This window comes from Dothidotthia symphoricarpi (assembly GCF_010015815.1).
Source record: "Dothidotthia symphoricarpi CBS 119687 unplaced genomic scaffold P153scaffold_6, whole genome shotgun sequence".
Taxonomy (NCBI): Eukaryota; Fungi; Ascomycota; class Dothideomycetes; order Pleosporales; family Dothidotthiaceae; genus Dothidotthia; species Dothidotthia symphoricarpi.
Genome location: NW_022985013.1, coordinates 878,812 through 901,484, shown reverse-complemented (window position 1 = coordinate 901,484; position 22,673 = coordinate 878,812). Strand labels below are relative to the sequence as shown.

At 53.6% G+C, this 22,673-nt stretch overlaps 8 protein-coding genes and 1 non-coding gene across 9 annotated transcripts; 6 read left to right on the top strand and 3 right to left on the bottom strand.

Annotated features, from left to right (window-relative positions):
* Window positions 1-490: 490 nt before the first annotated feature.
* P153DRAFT_312043 (uncharacterized protein) lies at window positions 491-1,927 on the top strand. Its single transcript, XM_033664831.1, has 2 exons — window positions 491-914; window positions 963-1,927. The coding sequence occupies exons 1-2, from the start codon at window positions 667-669 to the stop codon at window positions 1,471-1,473; spliced, it is 759 nt and encodes a 252-aa protein (XP_033525943.1). The 5' UTR covers window positions 491-666; the 3' UTR covers window positions 1,474-1,927.
* Window positions 1,928-4,601: 2,674 nt separating this feature from the next.
* Window positions 4,602-5,204, bottom strand: P153DRAFT_394875 (uncharacterized protein; the record flags this gene model as incomplete). The annotated part of the gene is made up of 1 exon (XM_033671347.1): window positions 4,602-5,204. One exon carries the CDS (start codon window positions 5,202-5,204, stop codon window positions 4,602-4,604), a length of 603 nt encoding a protein of 200 aa, XP_033525942.1.
* A 191-nt stretch (window positions 5,205-5,395) lies between these two features.
* On the top strand, window positions 5,396-7,446 carry P153DRAFT_286371 (uncharacterized protein; the record flags this gene model as incomplete). Its single annotated transcript, XM_033663461.1, has 3 exons — window positions 5,396-5,881; window positions 6,083-6,518; window positions 6,575-7,446. 3 exons carry the CDS (start codon window positions 5,396-5,398, stop codon window positions 7,444-7,446), a joined length of 1,794 nt encoding a protein of 597 aa, XP_033525941.1.
* Window positions 7,447-8,459: 1,013 nt separating this feature from the next.
* Window positions 8,460-8,533, top strand: P153DRAFT_t43. The gene has a single exon. It is a non-coding gene; the product is annotated as a tRNA-Ile (tRNA).
* Window positions 8,534-8,631: 98 nt separating this feature from the next.
* Window positions 8,632-10,871, bottom strand: P153DRAFT_365131 (TPR-like protein). The gene has a single exon (XM_033667765.1). It carries the CDS (start codon window positions 10,842-10,844, stop codon window positions 8,790-8,792), a length of 2,055 nt encoding a protein of 684 aa, XP_033525940.1. The 5' UTR covers window positions 10,845-10,871; the 3' UTR covers window positions 8,632-8,789.
* Window positions 10,872-11,069: 198 nt separating this feature from the next.
* P153DRAFT_335952 (Nop domain-containing protein) lies at window positions 11,070-12,995 on the top strand (the record flags this gene model as incomplete). The annotated part of the gene is made up of 1 exon (XM_033665677.1): window positions 11,070-12,995. One exon carries the CDS (start codon window positions 11,070-11,072, stop codon window positions 12,741-12,743), a length of 1,674 nt encoding a protein of 557 aa, XP_033525939.1. The 3' UTR covers window positions 12,744-12,995.
* Window positions 12,996-13,125: 130 nt separating this feature from the next.
* On the bottom strand, window positions 13,126-15,147 carry P153DRAFT_312029 (14-3-3 protein; the record flags this gene model as incomplete). Its single annotated transcript, XM_033664830.1, has 1 exon — window positions 13,126-15,147. One exon carries the CDS (start codon window positions 15,145-15,147, stop codon window positions 13,621-13,623), a length of 1,527 nt encoding a protein of 508 aa, XP_033525938.1. The 3' UTR covers window positions 13,126-13,620.
* Window positions 15,148-18,873: 3,726 nt separating this feature from the next.
* On the top strand, window positions 18,874-19,181 carry P153DRAFT_198252 (uncharacterized protein). Its single transcript, XM_033662475.1, has one exon. It carries the CDS (start codon window positions 18,912-18,914, stop codon window positions 19,143-19,145), a length of 234 nt encoding a protein of 77 aa, XP_033525937.1. The 5' UTR covers window positions 18,874-18,911; the 3' UTR covers window positions 19,146-19,181.
* A 1,031-nt stretch (window positions 19,182-20,212) lies between these two features.
* P153DRAFT_312028 (MFS transporter) lies at window positions 20,213-22,435 on the top strand. Its single transcript, XM_033664829.1, has 3 exons — window positions 20,213-21,658; window positions 21,716-21,993; window positions 22,046-22,435. Exons 1-3 carry the CDS (start codon window positions 20,511-20,513, stop codon window positions 22,429-22,431), a joined length of 1,812 nt encoding a protein of 603 aa, XP_033525936.1. The 5' UTR covers window positions 20,213-20,510; the 3' UTR covers window positions 22,432-22,435.
* Window positions 22,436-22,673: the final 238 nt, after the last annotated feature.

The window sequence follows — 22,673 nt, the reverse complement described above, 5'->3', positions numbered from 1 at the left end:
TGTTCGCTTCTGCAGGAACCCTTCCAGGTGACAGGTGAGGGCCTATCAGCGTGCCAGAGCGGATCGACGGCTGATGATGAGCACCAGAAGGGGTGAGATGGCTGGAGGAATGCTTGGGGATGCTTGCTACGACCACTTCCACATGCTACCCTGTCTGAGTGGCAATTGACGCTGTGTCGAACTGCCTTGACACTCCCTGCTCCATCGACAAGGCGAGGGCATATCACAGTCTACAAAAGTCGATCAAACTCTCCGTGCAACATCGACGCCAGCAGCGGGTGGCTTGCTGACTGCTTTTTGTGCATCTGATGCGCAATCTTCTGCCCGTCAACGTAAGATCCAATGGGGCAAGCGCACCCTGAAGAATGGGGAAAGTGCCGAGTGCCCCTGACCATGGCGCATGCTAGAGCCATCTTGTGAACAGCTCGTGATGGAGCTTTTATCTCTGAACGAGTCTGGGCCGCTGCCACTGTGCTAACAAAAGACTGCAATCTGTTCGGCGATGAAGCCCTTCATGTTGAGCACGGCGGTACTGACTCGTGTTCACGGTGGGGAACAACATGCGACCGACATCTTGACGTGCGTCAACCTGAACGACCACTGGCAACATTGATAAGTTATCACGCATTTCACATCACTAACAACTCACGGACCTCAAACTACACAATGGCATTTCAATCGCCCCGCCACTCACAGAACTTCTACCAATACGATGCATCTACCCCACCTCCACCCCCGCCAAAGACTGCGACACCATCGACAGGCCCTCCACTACCTCCCCCGCCCCCAGGCCAGTCGCAGTCGTATGGTGGCCAGCAAACCTCTTCCCAAAACCCATCTCAAGCAGACCCCAGTCAACTCACAGTTCATCCGCCAAACGATGGTTGGCTGCCTGACGTCTTGAAAGACAGGCCGTATGTCACACCAGACACGCGCCGGGCTCGATGCTGAAACGCGTACAGGACAAAAGATCTCCATCACATCCTGCAAACCCCAGACCTTCAGCATGCAATAATTCACAGTCCTGAGACAGCACACCCATCACTTGCAGCATCAACTGCGCCCTTACAAGCACTACTGGCGCAGAATATAGCGCTGGCAGAGTCACTGAAACAGATTGAATCACACGTCCAGCATCAACGTGATAACACACAGTCACGTCTACTGTCTTTGCGAGCCTTGGAGCGCCAGTGGAGGGCGAAGCAGGCTGAACAGGACGAGGCTTTGCGGGAATTTAGCCCCCCGGCGCTGTATCAGCGGTTGAGTGCTGCAGTAGGCGAGCAAGAAGCCCTGTGCCTGGGTCTTGAGGAGAGTTTTCTCGAAGGTCAAGGTGCTGGAGGTAGCGATGTCATTGCAAGTGAGCGAGAGGTGACCGAGTTTGTGAGGCGGCTGAGAGAAGGTCGAAAGACGTTGTATCTCCGAGCAGAGCGCAAGGAGCGATGGGACGAAGGTAGAGTTGGTGGGTGGCGATGAATCAGACACATCATTTCGACGCGCCTCCCAACACAAGTTAGAAAAGGTTGACACACTTTACTCGAAACGAGGCGTCTCGACCTTGGACAACTTCGTTACAACAACAACAACAATAACGATCGCAAAGGCTGCTAATCGCCCCCACGACTGTGGACTTTGTTCGACCAAAGCTTCATGAAACGCTCCAATGGCCGAGCAATCCGCATGATACATCAACCGCAAACTGGCAGATTCACTCAAACTTGGATGCTACAACAGAGTCATGCCGTCAACCACCATAAGATCAGGCACATCTGAAGAAGCATAGCGCACATCCAGCGTTAATGATGCTTGTTTATACTAGAGGTAATTGTAGAGGAGAAGAAATTAGTATCTTGTGAACTTGAGAGTGTCAACTATATGTGTTACACCTATTTATCCCATATCGCACCTCTTGTGCTTTGGGTAATCAACCTTTATCTCGCTTTCCCATTGCATACTCGACGACCCCATATTTATTCATCCACAATCTCGCCCGAGCATTTTTGCGAGTACATATATATCTTCCTCTCCCCCTTCTGGCCATCCACGGATCAAAACACACTCCACCGCTTTCTCGAAGCTACATTAACCAGACTAAAACACAGGAATCACATTGTATAACAGTAAGCAGCAGTAATGTAGCATTAACAACTACAGATATACAAGAAAAGATCAAGTATGACAAGCTGTGCAGATACATTCGAAAACAGACCAAGCATCAAGTCCTCTTACAAGAAGCATGCGAACGGCGTTTAAACTTAAAATTAAAATTCGAACTCTCACAGAACCGTGTATATAAGTGCCAGCCTGTTCAAACACTGGAATGCGACACTGATGGAATGGTAAGTAGTATGGGCCATGCATACTACTCTGCAATATTCATATCGCCATCTATGCTGTCAAGTATGCTCGAAAATATTCTTCAAACCGAAGTCATGAAACAGTAACTACATCATTAGGATTGGCTACGAGTTAGGGATAAATCCGTACCTTGCCACTGAATTAGAAGCAAGAGGTCTTCATATTCAATTTTGAGGACTTTACGTATGCTGTGTTTATCGACCTCCTCCACCTCATGTCAAACTTCTCGACTCCATTCAACGCCGTGTAGTTGCAATTTGTATAAGGCTTTAACGCAGTCGCCCACGCCAAGTTGTCAAAGAGAGTGAACAGTTGCTTGTGCTACGTTGTTGCTAATACCCATCAACCCCTCCAAGAACACGGAACAATTCTCGCCTGGATTCGCGTTAGAGATGCATGTCCGCAGACAGGCTCAATTGTCTGTGCGAGCATGGGATGTGCTAATATCAAGGCAAGGAATCCCCGCTGAGACAACTTTCCTGGCTAAACGTATGTACTCGTAGAATGATCCTCGTCCATTGATGGTTCTTGAAAACTAAAAGCTAGTAATATGTAACCGAGTAGTTTTGAAGAAACGTCTGCATCTTGGGCTTTTGAAACTTGATCCACGTACACATCAACCCGTACGGCTCTTGCGGTGAACATTCACCATATTCTACTTCTACGGTGACATGCCCGCCGAACATCATCTTAATAAAGAGTGTTTCTTGTTTACGCTCCGACATATGTCACTATTGTATGAAGAGTCCCTCATATTCAAATCCGAAACAACGAGCTGTCAAGAAGACCGCATATTTGAAAATCGACTGTAAGGTTATGGCTGGCAAATTGAGACGCGTCAACGCGGGTGATCACCATGCTTCGTTTATGGTTCGTGGCCAAGCATGATGTGCTCGGTTGGCGCTTGAAAGGTTCGAGAAGGGTTCCCTGCCCATCGCTGGGGATACCCTGGACTCATGTATTTTGTTGGCGAAGCGAGGCGGCGAAGCTATCTAAACGAGATCATCCGTGACCTCATCTCTTCATTGGCGCCTACGTGTTTGACATAATTCAGCTGGAAAGTGTCGCACACAGAGCTGATGAACAAGAGGTGGTGATTGTGGTGTCACAGAACCTGATCGACGTATGCCTCCAGCCGGTCGTCCCTGATTTCAGGGTCCTTGTTCTGTGCAACGGTAGGACGGACAGAGCGATGCAGCATGATGAACAGCTCATTCCTCAGGTCTCTGATTTAAAGTTTAGCCACGGCCTGCATCGGCAGTGAGTCCTGCATGTCTTCGCTAACGCTGTAGAGATGGGCAAAGATCTGCCTTTCATTTGAGTGATGTGTCATGCAGCGACCTGTTGCATTCAGCTTCCGTCAGGCAACGGCTTCAACGGCGGGACGTGTTGTCGTCACACGTCAACAGCCCTGGGTTGTGCAGACATTACTTGGGCTCAGTTTAGTTCTAATGAGTGCTACATGATGGTTAAGTGCTTGCTCTTCTTTGGCAACCCAGATACCGTGTCGGAGGTGGCTGGGATTTGAGGTTGCTCTGGGGGTCTATGGGTGATTGGTGTTGAAGACGTCATTACACAGACGGAGGTATGCCTCGTGAAGGAAACCCGGCCCGGAAGACGCTGTGTTAAATGACTGAATGAAAGTATGAAACCAGGATGTCGGTGTTTAGCATGGCAGAGAGGGAGCACCTTTGATGTAGACCGAGACTGGAACTACCCAAGCCAGAAAAGTGGGCAAACAAGAGGCGCCGAGAAAGGCTGACAGAGTAGGAAGGTAGAAAGTGGTGGCTCATGAGGCGTTTGAGAGAAGGGAAGCTTGTCCTCGGACTGCCCCCCGGTTCCAGGTACTGCAGCAATCAGCCTCAAACTAGGCATTTGCCAGGCCGGGTCGGAAAGGGATTGGGCAACGCAAACTGCTCTGTGTAAGCGTAGCAGAACGCGTCGAGAGGCGACGCGCCTTGCTGCATGCATGGTACAGCATCCCGATCGTCCCAATGACACGCGACCAGCAATGGCAGTGCGGGTGACGAGACGAGCAGGACGCAATCTCCTGCATGACAGCTTGAGGCCCTTTGTGGACAAGACCCTTGCCCGATGCGTAGTTCCAATGAGATGGGTGGTCAAGTGGAGAGGGGCGAGGGCTGCTGAGTGCTGATTGAAGGAATTAGCAGGTGGAGAGTCGAGAGCTGTTGGAAGGTGGGCAGGCCTCGCACGTGACGGGCTCGCAGGCGCTAAGACGGGTGTCTTCAGATGGCATTTTCCTGCTTGCAGCATCTGCACATTGACTCCCGTCGACCCTCGTCTTCGCCAGCGCTGCATCGCTCGCTTCCACGCCCAGCGCTGTAACCGAGAATCTGCAGAACAGCCGCAGCCTGTAAGAAGCGTGGCAGCGGGAGCAAGGACGCAAGCGAGGCGACTAGCACTCTGTAAGTTGCATCCGTTTCCCTTGAGCATGCACTTTTGCTATTTCGCTGCGCACTGCCACCCACGGCCTGCTCAAGGCGGCTAGGTGTGCAGTGCTGCAATCGGGGCCTGCGATGCCGCCTCCCTTGGTTCCAGCACGCACACACGCACACACGCACGCACATGCACATGGATGGCGCATTCTTGACGTCGGTTTCCTGCTCGTGTCTTGTTCCTGTGGCTCCGTCGCGCATCCTGTCCCGTGACACGGCCTCGCCCATGCGTCGTTGCTGACGATCCAGTGCTAGAGCGCAGTGCATATCCAAATCGTAGGTGATAGACGAGCGTCCGACCGAGGCCCCCCTGTGAGCAGCTAGCTTCCCGATCCGGCTGGCATTGCGCCTCGCCAACATATCCCAGTCCCTACCTAGCCGTCCCTCGCCCATCTGCTGGCGTCGAACCTTCAAGCTTTGTAGCGAGCTGCGGCTGCGTGCCTCCCAAAAGTCGACTGTCCGCCAACCTGTGCAGCGCCCGCCCGCACCGTCGCCGCCCGTGCCAGTCCATGTCGCAGGACTTCTCCTCGCAGGCCCACGCCGCGCCCTACTCGTCGGCCCCCGCGCACTTTTCGCAGGCGACCATGGCCGACCCCAACGTGCAGCAGCGCCAGCAGGCCGTGGCCTATCCGTCGCCGCACTCGTACCCGTCGCCGTCGATGCAGCCCACGTACACGTACCCGCCGCCCCAGGGCCAGCAGGGCAGCGAGCCGTACCGCGAGTCGCCGCAGAACGCCAACATGTCGCTGCCGCCCCTCAACCTGCCGCCAATACGCCTGCAGGACGGCCAGCAGGCGCCGCCGCAGCACCAGCCCGCGCAGCAGCCCATGAACGCGTCGCACCCGCCGCCGCCACACAGCATGCCGCAGTACTACGGCCACCCAGGCGCCCCTCCGCCCGGCCAGCAGATGAACATGGGCAACATGGGCCCCGCGCAGTACGCGGCCATGCGCTACCAGCTGCCGCCGCAGCAGGGCGACCAGCGGGTCCTGTCCGGCGGACGCCACAAGAAGGAGATCAAGCGGCGCACAAAGACGGGCTGCTTGACCTGTCGCAAACGACGCATAAAGGTGAGTGCGGACCTCAATGGCTTGCGATTGGCAGACGCGTCGTGGACGTGATGCGCGAGGCGAGGCGACGTGCTTCGCTTGGTCGCGACAACGGCTGTCGCTTCTAGCCGAGCCACCATGAAGCGAGCCAAACTATCCACCCCCTCTAATGCGACCTCACGTCTTCGCCGTACACGCGCGCTAACCGCTTAATCCACGCAGTGCGACGAAGCACACCCCATGTGCAGGAACTGCCAGAAGAGCAAGCGCGAGTGTCTTGGCTACGATCCCATCTTCAAGCAGCAGCCCAGCCCTGCCCAAATACAGCCTGCGCCCAACTCGACGTCGACACCACACGCAGCCGCTTCGGCACCTGCCCCAGCCCCGCCAGTCCCCTCTGCATACAACCAGAGCCCCGTTCCACAAGGGTATGCGCCCGCCTCTTCTGCAGGGTACGCGCCCGCTGCTGCTGCCACCAGCGCGACACACATCAAGCAGGAAGACTTCAACGCCATCGACCCTGCGCTTGCCGCCGGTGCAGGCCCAGGGATACATCCCAACCACATGCCCTACAACGGTGTGCACGCAGTCGACCCTTCAATGAGGGGTGCCAACGCCTACCCCCATGCACCCCAGCCTCAACCAGAGCCAGTGAAAGGTTCGTGCCCACAAGTGTTAGTCGCCTCCTGAACCATTACTAACCCAGTCACGCAGGGAAACGACTGACCATGAACGACATATTTGGCATCTGCAATCACAGCCCACCAGATGTTCCCCAGCGCACCTCGCCTGTGCCGCCTGAGTTCGACGATGAGTTCACAAAGATCTTTGTAAACGACTACTGCCAGGGCCTAGACCTCATGCTCCAAACGACATGGTTCTCGACCAACAACAACGCACTGAACAGAGTGTTCGCTGACAGGGCCCTGCATGAAGAGGCAGCCTACTTTACCGAAATCATCAAGTACCGGCCAGGACAGGCAGACATGACTGGCGTGTTTAGTCAAGAAGCTCGTCTCATCTGGCACCTGCTAGGTACTTCCAAGCACGCACTACCAGCTACCAACGGAGCCGATGGTACATCGTCCGCTGAGGCTGATGATTTATCGTTGAGAGAAGTTCGAGGGCGATTCGATATCCTGGAAGCTCTACTTACCAACCAAAATCTATCCGCGAACCCTCTGCGTCAGATATCGTATCCAGCTGATCTCCTCGATGACGAGAGAAAACAACAGGAGATTCAGTTCTGGCAACTGCTAGGCGATTTTGTCCAACATGCTGATGCCGAGTCTGCGCCACCAGGTGCTGCGGACCATGCACTAGCCATGCTACGTGCACAACTGCACATGATCGAGGTGCGCGACGCAATATACTCCATGGCGATTGCACGATATTACGGCAACCGAACGGGCGGATTTCCCAACGCACTGCCACCTGTGCTGAATCCGGACGCGGACACTGATCTGAACAAGCTCACCGTTGCCATGGGGTTCATCAGCTACGAGAGTCGGTCAAGCACACAGCAAGTCCTTGCACGTATCTGCGACATGGCCATGCTCTCCTGGACAGTGGCGAGGTCTCCGTAGCACGGTAGCCTAGCTGCTGACGAAGTTCTCACGCCACGTAACTCGCCGGGTGTGCGCACATAACGAATGCTACTGCTACAGACGAGGATCGCTTAGCTTCCATCGTATATCATGCCCATTATTCTGATTTTTTTTGGTACCGCGCTGCTGCATTCTTGGAGAAGCGGGCGTTTTACCTCAATTACCCACCTGCTATTATTGCTCACAAACATATCCAATCCCCTTTTTTTTATATTGATCTCCTCCCACCCTGGTGTTTACTTTTTATTCAACTTCTTGATCTATCTCGGGTTTTCGCAGCTTAGGAGCTGTTGCATCATCTAAGCGTGTGTGGAGCTGGTGGTATATACGATGAACCTCGCATTTTGGCCGGCCAGCCAGCTAAAGAAAGATATCTCCCCCTCTGTTCCTCGTCCGGCTGAACTCGTGCGTGACCTGGCTTCTCGACTGCGCGGCAGTGTAGTTAGCTATGCGCCTCGCAAGAGGACGCTAATGGAAGTTTTTTGTTGGATTTGCAGGGACCTTTTTGTTTCGGGTTTTTTTTCACGACGATGGATGGAAGAGGGAAGGAAGGGGGCTTTTATAGCTTGGCTACGCAATGGAAATTATGGACTTTGAGCGTGTCTTGGTCGCAAAGTGATGGGATCTCTCTCGTGTGTTTACTCGTAAGCTGTGGTGAAATCCTAGGAAGTAGGTAAGGTGTAGTGAAGCGATGTCTTGCAACAGCTTGACAAGCACATGTAAAGAAAAGTGTGGAAACATATACGCTGTAAGTGTTGTCAGTATACGTCTACCAGCTTGCTTTGTCCTCGTAGTATTTCTATCTTGTAGTTTGGGCTTGTTGTTTCCCTGCAATGAACATAAACTGATTCCGACTGATTCGACTGGTCGAGGAAGCGTGTCACATGGCATGTTTGAAAGGCAATCTGGTCAAGAAACGAGATCGAAACATTAATTTTGTCAAAATATAATAGCTCCGACTCAAAGAATTTCCATCGAAACCAAACAATACCGGTCGTTTAGCTCAGTTGGTTAGAGCGTGGTGCTAATAACGCCAAGGTCGCGAGTTCGACCCTCGTAATGACCATATTTTTTGCCGTTGTGCTGGCCTTCAACAGTATGATAACTCATATGCATCTTCTTTTTGCAGGCGTGCGGTGCTGAGTGTTGGGTAAGATCGAGAGAGGCTCGTGCAATGTCTAGTCAGAAGTATAAAATATGAACTTGTCAAAAGCAGCAAATGTGGTTGGGCTCATACGATGCATATACCAGGATCCCTATGCCGACCAAATACTCCAAACCCCCTACTAATCATTACACACCTACCCCAATATTCACTACGCCTACACCTCCTCCTGCGCTGCCTGAGCCGCCTGTGCCGCCTTCCACCTCTGCGCATTGGCCATGAGTTTCGCCAACTTGCCCGCACTCTCATCATCAGCAGGGAACACGTAATCGACATACTCCTCAAAGCTATCGTCATCGAGCTTTCTCCTCTTCTTGACCTTGCGCGGCATCTGCTTGTCGATATTCTCCTGGTCATCTTTGGAGCCGTGGATGGCTTCGAAGGCACGCCATGCGTTGAGCAGCGCGACGCGATCTTCCTTGAGGTCTTTGTCTTTGAGGCGCTTGTGCGCGCGGTCGAAGATGGCGCGGGCGCGGGATTTGGCGGCGGCGCTGATGGGCGGGTTGTCGTCGTCTTCGTTTTCGTTTGCGTCTTGTGTGTTATCGGCGTCTGGATCTGGGACGCTGATTTCGAATTGCGCCCACGAAGTCCATACTTTGACGTGGTCTGTTTTCTGCAGGAGGCGCTCGTACAGGGCGCGGGTGCGTTCGTACTCTGCCTCGCCTTCTTCAAAGTCGATGTAGGCTTTCCAGAGGAGCTCGGGCATGTCGAGTTGTGGTTCGTCGACTGCGAGTTCGAAGATGGCGCGTGCGCGGTCGAGGTCGTCGAGGCCGCGCTCCAGCTCGGCGAACTTGATCCAAGTCTGGCAGTTTGCGCCGTTCCACTCGATGTATTTGGTGTAGAGTTGGCGACAGCGGCCGAATTCGAAGAGCTTCATTTCCAGCTCGATGTAGCCCTTGAACAGCTTGTCTTTGGGACACATGCCGATGGACTGGCCGAGGAGTTTGCGCGCCGTGGGGAGCTGGTGCTGCCGGACTTCGAAGTGGGCGAACATGAGCCAGACTTTGGCAAAGGTGAAGCGTTTGTGGGGGAGCAGGCGGATGCATTCTTGGTAGATTTGCCGTGTTCGTTCGATGTCGCGCGAGACTGTTTCCTCGTAGATGGCGTAGAAGAGCCAGAGGTAGATGTAGCGTCTCCAATGGCGCTTTTCTTGCGTCGGTGGTATTTGCGCAATGGCGCGTTCGTAGACGTCGCGCACGCGGTCGGTGTTGCCGGACGTCTCTTCCAGGCGCGCAAAGTCGATCCATGCGTCGTAGTTTTTGGGGTTCTCCTTGACTTGCTCCTCGTAATGCACCCTGCGTTTTGATAAAATAACATCCTCAATTCCATCCCTGTCTCCGAACTGCTTCTCGAACTGGGTGAAGGCCTTGTGCAGATTGACTGATTTCGAACGGGGCATGCGATCCAGGGCGAACTTGTAGATGGCTCGCGCACGTTCCAACTCTTTCAGTCTCGCCTCGAACTTGGCATAGGCCATGAAAAGCTTCTCGTCTGTGAAGTCGTCCCCCAGCGTCTCGACGGCGGTGCCATAGACGTCTCGTACCAGGTCGCTCGTGCCGTTCTCCTCCTCGAACTTTGCCCACTTGATCCAGTTCCTCGGCTCGGGGTGGACGACGGTGAAGCGCTCGTAGATGGCGCGGGCTCTCTCAAACTCGGCGTGTCTCTTCTCGAGCTTGATGTACGACGACCAGGCGGCCTCCTCGGGCTCCCACTGCATCCAGCGCTCGAAGACAGAGCGGGCGCCGTCGATGTTGCCCAGTGTCTCCTCCATGTAGACGTACTTGTACCACAGCTTGTCAACGCGCGGGAGGATGGTGACGGCGCGGTCCAGCAGGTTGCGGGCATGGTTGATGTTGCGGTGCTTCATCTCGGCCTCGATGTAGCGCAGCCACAGGGCAATCGAGGTGCTGTCGACATCGAGGGCGCGCTCAAAGACAGAGCGGGCGCGGCGGTACTCCTTCTGCTCGAGCTCCCACTGGGCATAGCGCATCCAGTTGTTCATGTTGATGCGGTTGCGGCGCACATAGTCCTCGAACTCCTTGCGCTTGCGGCCCTGGAACTCGTGCAGCTCCTCGAGGTCGGCGAAGCGCTGCGTGGGCGCCTTGAGCTTGTCATCCTGGCGGTCGACGGCTTCGCGGAGAAGCTGCTCGGCGCTGATCTGGATGGGCGCGGCGGCCTTGTTCTTGACGCGCGGCGGGCCCCGGGTCTCCATGGCGGCGGTTGCTGTTATATAGGGTATCGTGTGGAGTGAAGTGACAGTGAGGTGTTGGAGCAAGGAACTTTACGAGGCAGGCGCGAGTGCACGGGCCACGCTTGCGGAACTAACTGCGGCAATGCCAAGCGCGCTGTCTCTTTCGTGCTTTCGTGCAGGTGCTTCCGTGCAGCCACTTCCGTCGAGACCCGCACACCGTCGCGCAGACGACCCGCCCACCGCACCATGGCGACACTCGAGCAGGAGCTGCTGGCCGACTTTGCCGACTCGGGCGACGAGGATGTCGCCGACCTGGAGAACGACTTTGGCGGCGGAGAGTCGCCCGAGGCCGTGGGCGCCGACGAGGACATGGCCGACGAGGAGGCCGAGTACGCGGCGGGCCACGACGGCAGCAGCAAGCAGAAGGGCCCCGTCGACATCCGCGGGGCGCAGGCGCTGATGGGCAGGCTCGCGCCGGTGCTGGCCCAGATCGAGCAGGTGCGCGACCGCATGGAGGAGGCGCTCGACGGCGAGTCGATCGAGGACAACCCCGAGTACCAGCTGCTCAAGGAGGCCAACGAGCTGTCGACGCAGATCGACGGCGAGGTGGCGGCGGTGCACAAGTTCGTGCGCGACCACTACTCGCTGCGCTTCCCCTACCTCGAGGAGCTGATCAAGAACCCCGTCGACTACGCCAAGACGGTCGCCATCCTGCAGAACGGCCCGCTCGACGACATCAAGTCCATTGCCCAGCGCGCGGATAACGTCGTCGGCGTGCCGCTGAAGAGCATCCTCGACGCGCCCTCGCTGATGGTCGTGACGGTCGAGGCCACGCGCGCCCAGGGCCGCGACCTCGACCGCGCCGAGCTCGACATGATCGTCGCCGCCTGCACCCTGCTGCTCGCCCTCACCGCCGCCAAGGCCACCCTCACCGACTACGTCCAGTCGCGCATGGCCGTCTTCGCCCCGAACCTGACCCAGCTCGTCGGCTCCCTGACGGCCGCCCAGTTCATCAACTACGCCGGCGGGCTGGCTGGCCTTGCCAAGACGCCCGCCTGCAACATCCCCCCGCTCGGCTCCAACAAGGCCAGCGGGCTGGGGCTCTCGACCAACGTCGGCATCCGCCACCAGGGCTTCCTCTACCACAGCCCCATCCTGCAGACGATCCGCCAGGACCTCAAGAAGCAGGCCATGCGCATCGTCGCCGCCAAGGTCATCCTCGCCGCCCGCGTCGACATGGTCCACCAGTCCCCCGACGGCGCCACAGGTCAGCAATTAAAAGATGAGTGCGAGCGCCGTCTCGACAAGCTCACCGAACCCCCGCCCAACAAGGGTGTGCGCGCCCTGCCCGCCCCAGACGACAAGCCCAGCCGCAAGCGTGGCGGCCGCCGAGCCCGCAAGGCCAAGGAAGCCACCGCTATGACCGAGATCCGCAAAGCCCAGAACAGAATGGCTTTCGGCAAAGAGGAGAAGGAAGTCGGCTACGGCGACTCGGTGAAAGGCATGGGCATGATCGGCGCCGGCGACACAGGACGCATCCGCGCACAGCAAATCGACCCCAAGACGCGCGCCAAACTCTCCAAGAAAACCCCCGGCTGGGGCGCAGACACCACCCTCGGCGCCGCCTCGTCACTCAAGGGCTTCGGCGCCGGAGGCACCGCCACCAGTCTGCGCGCCCAGGGGCTCAGGACAGGCGGTGTCGGCCTCGGCGGCAACGGAACGAGCTCCATTGCGTTTACCCCCGTGCAGGGCCTCGAGCTCGTCGACCCTAAGGCCAAGGAGGAGATGAATCGCAAGCGCAAGGCCGACGAGGATCGCTGGTTCAAGGGCGGCAGCTTTACGCAGTTGGGCGCCTCGTCAAAGGTCGATGCTGGTGGGTTCAAGGTCCCCGCCCTGCCGAATAAGAAACCCAGGACGTGACGTGGCGTGGCGTTGAGTCGATACGATGCGACGGGTTGGGAAAAAGCATTTCACTGGCGTTTGGCGGGCGCTGCATATACGGCGCGTTTGCATCGGGTGGCGTTTTTGTGTGTCCATGGATGGATACCTATCGGATTGTATTATATATCCGAGATTGGGAGAAAAATATTCTATTTTCTTTGCACGGCGGGGGAGTTGTTTAATAGCACTTTTGTGAACTCAACGAGATTGAATAAATAATACCCCAACTTCTTCTTCTTCGTCTCTCTTCTGTTCGTTTCGCATTCATTCGGTATCCAGTATTCAGCAGTGATCCACCCACCCCCTATCCATCCATCCATCTACCTTGTACGCCCCCCTTTCCCCCAAATACCCATGGTGTATTATTTGAATAAAGCGCATGCATGAACGTGACGAAACAGTACAAAGACCCCAAAGAACCAACAGGTGGTATATCGCAGGACGAACAGACTAATAAACAATTACGATGAAATGACGCAAAGGGGAAACCGCCCTGAAGGAAACGCAAAGTAAAGCAAAAACTATCCGCCTGAGAAACGCCGGTATGATACAAGTAGGACGCATGTGTGTATGGGTCCTTGATGTTGTGAAAGGTGGTGTGTAGTGTAGTACAATGCAGTGATAACATCAACATCGACGAGACAGAACGGGATCAAAGCCTGCCAGCCAGTCCCTCCCCCGGCCAGCGCTCAACAAGACTCGAGTCCACAGACGGCGAGCGCGTCGACGGGACGAGAACAAGGTCCGCCTCGCGGTCGGGCACAGTCCACTGGACGTGCATTCTGCGGGAGCGCTCTCGGTCCTTGTCGCGGTGAGGCGCGTGTTCGCGTTCACGTTCCCGTCCCGTCGCTGCGAGTCACCTCTGCGGGCGCGTCTGGTCATGGTCGCGGTCGCGGTCGCGGGGGGACGGCGGGCCCGACGAGCCCAGCGGCCGAGGGTACATGTCTGCGTGTGTAGGCGAGTTTCTGAGCGGTGGGGAGCGGCGGAGCGGCGGCGCGTCGCTGGTCGAGGTCTTTTGCGAGCCGCTGCTGCTCGAGTGGTGGTGGTGTTGGTGTTGGGTTCGCGACGAACCGCGGGGCGTGCTGGTTGCGTGGCTTTCTTGACTGGCTTGTCGGGTGCGCGGTGTGGTGTCTTGACTGCTACTGCCTGTGTGGCGGTGCGTGTTTGATCGCGGTGTGGTTTCGTGGCTGCTGGGTTCTTTTGGCCGGGGGACGGCGGGCTTGCTGGTCGAGTTTGAGCGGCTGCGTTCACTACCTCGCGGTTGGTCTTGTGGGGCGAGAGTGATGGTTATCGGGGGGCCTTCGGCTGCGCGTCTGGTGTTTTGCTGGACAGGTGCGGTGGGTGCTCCGTTTCTGTTGCTGTCTGCTGGTCGCTGTGTAACTCCGTCTTGTGCAGAGGGTTCAGGGCTGCTCATCCCCCCGACTCGAGGTGTGCCTTCCCAGCTCTTGCGCTTCATCATTCTGCCCAAGATGCTCACCAGCTCTGCGGCATCTTCGAACTCGGTGTCATCCATTGCTTCTTGCGCGCGGTACACGTCTTTGATGGCGCGTCGGGCGACGCGTCGTGACGCTTCGTGATCGTGAAGACAGTCCCAGAGGAACGCGCTGTGTTCAAGTGCCACGGACAGTCGCAGTGGATGAGATCCGACGAGGAATGAGGACGCGTAGGAAGTAGCAGTGGAAAAGTAGCCACTGGCTAAAGGAACAAAGTTCAGGGGCGGGAGGATGAATGACGATGGTTGCGGGATGGGTATAGGATTGAGTCCAGGAGGCGCGTTGATTGTTGGTCCTGGTGATGGTGTGCCGACAGGTCCGCCTGCTGAGTATGGATTGGTGACGAACGATGTCTCAGACACAATCGAATCGACCGGTTCTCGAAGAGCTGGCTGTCTACCTGTGCGTTTGGATGGGGGTGACAGCCCTGTAGCATCCATTTTGCGACCTTGCCCATTGCCCCTTTGCGGTGACGCAGGTATAGGAGGCGCGCCGGGTATTCGAGGATCTGTACTTTCCATGTTCGTTGCTGTGACGGGGGGATGATTGTGGAATAGGCAGAAGATGTGGTAGAAACTCGCGCGCAGCTTGACGCTCAGAACCCTACACTCCGGCCCATGTTGATTGTCCTGGGCGTATGGCAGTATGTGAAGCTCTAAGATTGACAGCCCTTCGCGAGAAAGCCATAAGATGTGCTGGTAAGCTGCCAGTGATGGGGTGTCTCGACTCGTATCCAGCTTGCGCAGCTTCCTGGCGCGGATGAGTCTTCGTGATAGCAGCACCGATAGACCTAATATCTGATAAAGCGCGTCTGAGAGGTACGGATTGGATTCCGCTGTTTGTTTGGCTATTCGACCGAGGAATTTCTGATCGAAATCCAGGGATGCCATCTTCTAGCGCTCTGTCGAATGTACTTGATTAGCTTCTGAATGAAGTTGAAGTGTTGATGGAGAGTGCGCAAGTTGAGATCCGACAACTTTCGGAAAGCGGGTAAGACTACTCTCCAACTCAAAGTGAATTGAGGAATCGACAGAAACAGTGGAGCCTTGACGAGAACTTCTGCACTCCTGAGAAAACCAGGTGACAATGCAAATGGATCAGGATATCCAGTATAGTGATGATGCTCCTTCCGAAAAAAAGTAGTCACTCACCACTGACCTGCCAACTCGGACCGTTGCGCTGTATCTCCAAACTGGACACAGTGCAGCCCGGTCCGAGCTGACTGATGACGCCTTGCAAAAAAGCCGCCGGGGAGATGAAAGCCTGCAACCAAGCAACCAATGTTGACCAATTGATACGTTTCGAGAGCCGACTAAAAGGCCGTGCGCGGAGCCTTCTCGAGTGAATGGCGATCCTCGTGACGGCCCAATGCGAAGATTGACGACGCGGTAAAGACGGCGCCAAACGCCACTCGGAGGTTTTCTGGATTAGGCAATTGTGATGAAAGTGTATATGATACAACTTGTAAATATATTCGGAAAGAGGTCGAAGCGCGAAGGAACTGATTATAATGTACAATGCGCTCGCATTAACGTCAGAACGATCCGGGGTATCTCTGGACAGCTGTCAGTGAGGCTATCCAGGTGTTCAATTGCCTGTATGGCGTGGTAGAGCCCGCGGATCTCTGTTTACCTTCAAAATGGGCAAGTCGAGGCGGTTTCGTTGGTTTTGGTCGTGGCTCTACTCTCATTCGATGACTGGGGTGCCGATTGAGCCAATGACAGCGCTGACTGGGTGAGGCGATGCGGAAACCTTTTGCGCTGGGCTAGCAGACGTCAGGCATGAATCGTGAGATGCGGTGTGGCTGAAGGGTCAGATTCTGGTGCCTCGGACAGCGCATCGCGACGTCCTCGAACCTCGAGTACTCTTGCGCGAGGTTCTGCGACGATATACGTTCGGCAAGCGGTGTAGAGAGGTCAGTGCAGCTGTCCTAGTCGGCCGAGCAAGCGAACCGGTGCGTCCGCGCACACTCAACCTCCAGATTAACAGCTCTGCGCGAGGATGAAGCGTCGAACGCGCTCTAACGAGGACGGCGCGGCTCTTTCCGTGTCGCGCGTGAGGGGAACGAGCGGAAGCTGCATACACAGCTAACAACGACAGCAATTGAGTGCAACAACAATGACAACTGAGGAGAATAGCAGGGCGGACGCGACGGACGCGAAAGAATTCAATGCTGGTGTTAACCAGCTCATCACTACGTGCCAGCCTTCCGGGAACGCAGGTGCAGCTCCTGCGTCAATCTGCATACAGGCGGGCTTTAAGTTGACTGACGTGTCAAGCGTCGAACGCTCCGCTAAACCACACCCGTTTGCGTGCATGAACTTTTCCCCGTCGAGCGTTCGGATGAGACTTTGCCAGCTGGCACTGGGGCGAGGGCTGCCATGTCGTATCTTTCTCACTCAACGATGACGCCTCTGTGATATTCCTTCGCCTCGATCAAGCAGGGCTGTGCCTGGACATGTCTCAGAAGAAAGGCGACCAGCTGCCAGCGCATTCTATTATGGCTTGGAACGCATCATACCGTCATCAGGTAGTATACTCACCTGTGGGGAAATAATGGAACAGCTCGCCGGACAACACGCCACGGAAGGTAAGAATGCGACAGCGTGCTCTGGACCCCATCATGGACACCAGCGGCAGAGTTTGAGTCCTAGCCATATTCAACAAACAGTCAGACATTTGGTCAGGCATCGCGAAATCAGGTATTGATGAGCCAGCTCTCATCTCATTGTTGTAGTCCAGGTCACGACCTCAAGCCATTTCTTCGTCTCAGCTTCACTCCTTACATCTCCTCACCGCTATATTCATCTTGCTCTTAGCCGTCCCGTCTCAACTTCCGTGAGCAGCATCTTTAAGGTCATCTTGTCCTGCTTCCTCCATCCTTGGGAATTTCCACTTGATCTATTTCCAGTCTTTGCTAGTTGAGCGGTCTATTCCCTTGGTGATCTGTGGTCGAACGTCGATTCCATTTTGTTGAACTATTACAATCACATGTTGCTGGAGTTAGTTGTGGCCAAGGCACCTCGTAGTCTTGGCTGTTATCTACCTTATCACGAAGTAATGTATACTTTAGGGCACTCGCCCTGAGCTCTTGCATCTAGACGTGTACGGTGTCCCTGCTTCCAAATTTATGCATAGACCGGATATCATTGTGTTGGAAGGCTCAGGGCAACGATAACGAACACAAACAGAACTAGGAGGAGCTGTACATGAGGGTAAAGGCTGGAGAATAAGTATACCGGAGTCGGACTAATCTACTACGAAGTAGGCGTAATGAATGAGCCAGAGCATGATGCAGAAACGAACAGACTGACAATGGGCTAGACATAACATACAGGTTCGTATCGCACCTCGATAGATACGATTTGTTTAAACTGGCCAATTCACGAGAAACTCGAATCGTACCTGAGCTGGGGTCGTAGTATCAACTTATAGTTTGAATCGCACATAAATCAGCTTGGAAGTACAAGTGAAATCATCTACGGCAGTCCAGGTGCACAGCCCAAGTAAAGGTATTTCGATGGCTTGAAGAAGCGATGATGGCGATGCTCTACGCGATGCGGTTTGCGAGATTGTTGCGGAAAAACGATGCTCGTCGACAGGTTAAGATGTTCCAAAAACAACTCTAATTTACAACCCGTTGACGTGCCACTTTATCGGGTTCAGCAAAGATCACATCACAAGCCAGGCAATGGCCATGGAGTTTATGTTTGTCAGCCCCTAGACACACAGTGATTTTCACAAAAATGTTGGTTGTTTGAGCACAGCGAGGATATTCGCATTTCTCAGTTTGCAAGTAATGCTGAATGGCAATCGTATCTGCCCGTGGCTCTCTTCAGGTGGTAAAACGATTTCGATGCGGCAAACCCAGATATGCATTCCCGCAACGGACAACATTCACCAGTCAAACAGACAAACTTACAGCTTCCCCGAGGAGTAGTCGTGCTGGATTCCCATTCTACTCAATAATTGGATTCGCCCTACTTCTAAGATGTAAATGACAAGTATACTATAGCATTACTTAAGAGACTACAGTTGTTATTGCATACCGAACGCATAATGTAACCCCACTGTGGCTTTTCAAGTGTCGTACTTGAGTTTGCAGTGGACGTAAACTTTGGGAGTTTGTAGGCTCCGTCAACCGTTCCGCTTCTGCTAACAATCGTGCCCAGCAACTTCCTATGGGGTGAGCAACGCAAGTTTACAGTGTTGTTCTGTTCGAATGCTTCTCGTCGTTCAAGAAGTCAAACTACATATTGCGATGGAAGTAAATAGCATACATGGGTCGAGCGATGGACAAGACAATATATAAAAGTACCACAGTGAGATGTCAATTCTACAACTCATCGCTTGTAACATTTGTTCTTTTACGGTTCCTACCACTTGATTCTCACGCTTTTGCCCCAAATTCGTCAGTCGTGTCGATATCAAGTCACTCAGGTCATAAACATCACACGGTAAGAACGCCAGACCATCATGCAATACATTCCATACGTACGAGATGGTTGGAATCGTGCCTAACGTTGCAGCAGCACATCACACAAGGGACAACCAAATCCAACCCTCATATCAGAGTACACACCAGCCTTGCACCAAGTACACAATAACGACTTCTTCTGTTCTTTACGTCCAACATATCGCCCGCTACGTCAATATGTGCTTCTACCATGCATACTCACACAAGTGCGGCCACACTGAAGTCATCCTCCAACAGCTTTGCTCCAAGGGGCAGATGGTTCAGCAGAAGTGTGGAAAAGGACAAGAAGGGAAGATTCTGACAACGGTCAAAGTAGAAACGTCTTGTGCTTTGTGTCCGAGGAAGGTAAGAGTTGTCCATCGATGGCTGCGGTGGTGTTTGGGCATTGCTGACAATTTGCATAGTAACTGAGTTGCAGCATCTACTCAACTGAAGAACAGCGTTTTGTGTTCTACTTGTTAGCTTTTGGACTGCGAAAGATAGGACTCTGCCTGGATCTACACGGTAGTGTTGTCAATTTTCTGTCTTTGTATATAGTCACAACTGGAAGCTCAGTCCAATTTGTACCTGCCTGATCACCCTACCTGTTATATCTGTGTAGCATCTCCCTACCCGTGACCACGACCCAGGGGCTGTTCTTCGTTTCCATATATCAGGTAGCCTGTAGTATGATTTTCGCCGATTTTGGACATCGATATCATAAGATTGCCGATGCGAGTTGGAGCGGTTTGCTATGCAGGGGCAGCACACACTCGTCCAAAGAAAAGCATAGACGCCCTCAATGATGGAACGTAAACTACCAAAATTTCAGATCTACGCAAGGCAGGAACAATGTTCGAACTTACAAAAATGTTTTCCGATCCTAAGAGCTTTCTATCATTTACTGTTGAAGTTGTTGTTTCAAGCAGTATTAAACAAAGAAGATACTGCTTATCTTGTAGGTTACATCTTTTGAACTGAGTCTCTTTGTTGACATACCAATACAAGGTTTGATTCTAACGTCCAAAACCTGTCAAGCGCCGAAGCTTATTAACACATGCTCATTTTCGTGCCTCGTGCATGCAACCGAGGAACGTGCATGGTCCCTCAGTTTCATCTACCTAGCACGGCACACTTGTCAGGTAATTACTACCAGATATACCTATGCTTGTGTTAAATCTGCCATCTGATATCAAGGTAACCGGTGTGAGAACTAGGAAATTCTAAACCCACCAGTTGTCGAACACGATGGCGAAATGCAGAGCAACAGAACGGTTTGAGCAACGGCTGGTAAGCCACAAACCTCGTTTGCTTCTCTAAGCGATCTGACTTAAGCAAACGCCCCAAACGACGACGCTGGTGAGCCCTCATTGGCTTCTCACACCCGGAGAGCTTGGACTCCGCGCAATATCGATGCAACCTTTATGAGGACTCGGCCTGCATCCTTGCCAGGGCCAATAGCAGTCGTCACCGTAACATATGGCTACCGTATTCGTTACGGAGACGGACACCGCCCTCAAGTCAGGGCATTCATATAACAGCCATGTGCCCCTCAAGATTGTTGAAGTGTCTTAAATGCTCTACATGGTGCAGATCTTGACGAGTTGATGAGTAACCTTTTCATCAAAAATTCTGCTCCCTCCTCGCGTATACCTTGTCTGCGCAATCTTTCAGAAGACATTGTAATACTTGATTGTTGGCGTCGAGCATCCAGACTCGGCAGACCGTATCACCTAGATCGCCCCACGTAGCCCACTGCGGCCCGAGGCGGTACCGCCCGGCCGTGTTCGAGCGGAGATGCAGAGCTCCTCCACTACCGTCGAAAACCCGACAAGCCACGAAAGTGAGAAAACACATGTCATTGAAACTGGGGATGAGAAACATGATAATTCGGTGACGGAGAATGCCGAAGCGACTGTCGAAAATGTTGAAAGGAGTAAGGAGCTTGGTGAGAAGACAAGAGCAAGTAACGACTCGAGCGCAAACACGGCAACAGAAGTTAAAGAACCGGTAGCGAACGTTTCGCCATCTGGAAAAGACGCAGACGGCGAGCCTGAAGAAGAAGTGGAAGATGAATCAAAATATCTCAGCGGCTTTAAACTCTGGATCCTTTCGCTCGGCCTGTGTCTTACAACCTTCGTTATCGCTTTAGACAATACTATTATCGCCACGGCGATTCCGAAGATTACGAGCGTTTTCAACAGTCTTGGAGATGTTGGGTGGTATGGATCTGCCTACTTGCTGACGACTACCTCGCTCCAGCCATCATTCGGAAAGGTGTACACGTACTTCGACGTCAAGTACACATACCTTATATCATTGGTCATATTCGAAGTAGGATCTGTCATCTGCGCTGCCGCGACAAGTTCGCCTATGTTCATTGTCGGACGCGCTGTAGCCGGAACCGGAGCAGCAGCTTTGTACTCAGGGGGGATGACTATCATTGGCTTCTCAGTGCCCTTGCGCAAACGAGCTATCTACATCGCTGCACTGTCTTCCATGTTCGGAATCGCGAGTGTTGTTGGACCTATCCTTGGAGGCGCTTTCACAGATCGATTGTCCTGGCGATGGTGCTTTTGGATTAACTTACCATTCGGTGCCATCTCCCTCATCGTCGTGTTCTCCTTCTTCTCGAATCCGGAACGGCAGTACAGCCATATCCCCATCAAGGAGCGGTTAAAGTATATTGACTTGGCGGGTGCTGTGTTCCTAATCTGCTCCATCGTCTGCCTGTTGTTGGCACTGCAATGGGGCGGCTTTACATACTCGTGGAAGAACTCCAAGGTCTGGGGCACCTTATTAGGTTTCGGCTTACTGCTGATAATATTCATCATCATTCAAATCAAGCAGAAGGAGAGAGCAACGATTCCGATACATGTGTTTAAGCAACGGACCGTGCTAGTCAGTTGTATATTTTCTGCCCTCCTGTCTATGGCCTTGTATACGTGAGTAGAATTCCTCCTCCACTAGATAGTCAGATTTGTCAAGCTAACATCGCCTAGTCACATCTTCTACTTGCCATTCTACTTCCAGGCTATCAAGGGCACAACAGCTGAAGAATCCGGCATCCGCACAATCGCCTACCTTGTCAGCATCACCGTCTCGTCAATCGTAATCGGAGCTTCCATCACCATAGTCGGCTGGTATGTACCCTTCATGTGGTTCGGCAGCGCTATCTTCACCATCGGTGCCGGCCTGATATTTACGCTCAAAGTCAATTCGCCTCCAGGCCAATGGATCGGTTACCAGATTCTTGCGGGGATCGGCGCAGGTGCAGGAGGTAAGGACATTGCCACCGTGATCAAAACATTCGTTGCTGATAACTGCTTTAGTTCAAATTCCTTTCGTTGCAGTGCAGGTAGTAACGAGTTCCAAAGATATGCCTACAGCAAACGCCTGTGTCCTGTTTTTCAACAGCCTGGGTGGCGCGCTGAGCATATCCATCGCACAGAACATTTTCGTTAATACGCTGGCAAAAGAGATACCAAAACATGTGCCGGGACTCGACTCGAAGGTTATTGCTGAGGCTGGAGCTACGAACCTTAGGAACGTTGTGTCGCCGGAACAGTTGCCTGGTGTTTTGGAAGGGTATAACACATCTGTTGTTACGGCGTTCATTCTTGCGATTGCGACGGCAGCCGTGGCATTCTTTGTGAGCTTGGGTATGGAGCAGAAGAGCGTTAAGGGGAAGAAGATTGTTGCTGGAGGTGCGGCATAGAGGGAGCTTGACCTTAACATCAGGAGTTTTGGACTTGGAAGAGCGACGATAGTATCTTTGGTAATTTATAGATTTGAAGTCTCAGGTGGTGGACCACTGTGTTGTGCTTTACGTATCTAACCTTGCAGCAACTTAATACATCCTGGCCTGACTTGTGTCCTACGCATCTCTACATCGTCGATATATGGCCTGCTTCACACGAATAGTCAGCTTCTTCCGCAACTTGCCTTTCTCTGCCCCTG

Bases quoted from the DNA above. Each gene is read 5' to 3' on its own strand.
- P153DRAFT_198252 (XM_033662475.1), top strand. From the start codon at position 18,912: ATGTGCTTCTACCATGCATACTCACACAAGTGCGGCCACACTGAAGTC.
- P153DRAFT_365131 (XM_033667765.1), bottom strand. From the start codon at position 10,844: ATGGAGACCCGGGGCCCGCCGCGCGTCAAGAACAAGGCCGCCGCGCCC.
- P153DRAFT_312043 (XM_033664831.1), top strand. From the start codon at position 667: ATGGCATTTCAATCGCCCCGCCACTCACAGAACTTCTACCAATACGAT. The intron at 915-962 runs GTATGTCACACC...AAACGCGTACAG, and splicing joins GACGTCTTGAAAGACAGGCC to GACAAAAGATCTCCATCACA.
- P153DRAFT_312028 (XM_033664829.1), top strand. From the start codon at position 20,511: ATGCAGAGCTCCTCCACTACCGTCGAAAACCCGACAAGCCACGAAAGT. The intron at 21,659-21,715 runs GTGAGTAGAATT...AACATCGCCTAG, and splicing joins CTGTCTATGGCCTTGTATAC to TCACATCTTCTACTTGCCAT. The intron at 21,994-22,045 runs GTAAGGACATTG...TAACTGCTTTAG, and splicing joins GATCGGCGCAGGTGCAGGAG to TTCAAATTCCTTTCGTTGCA.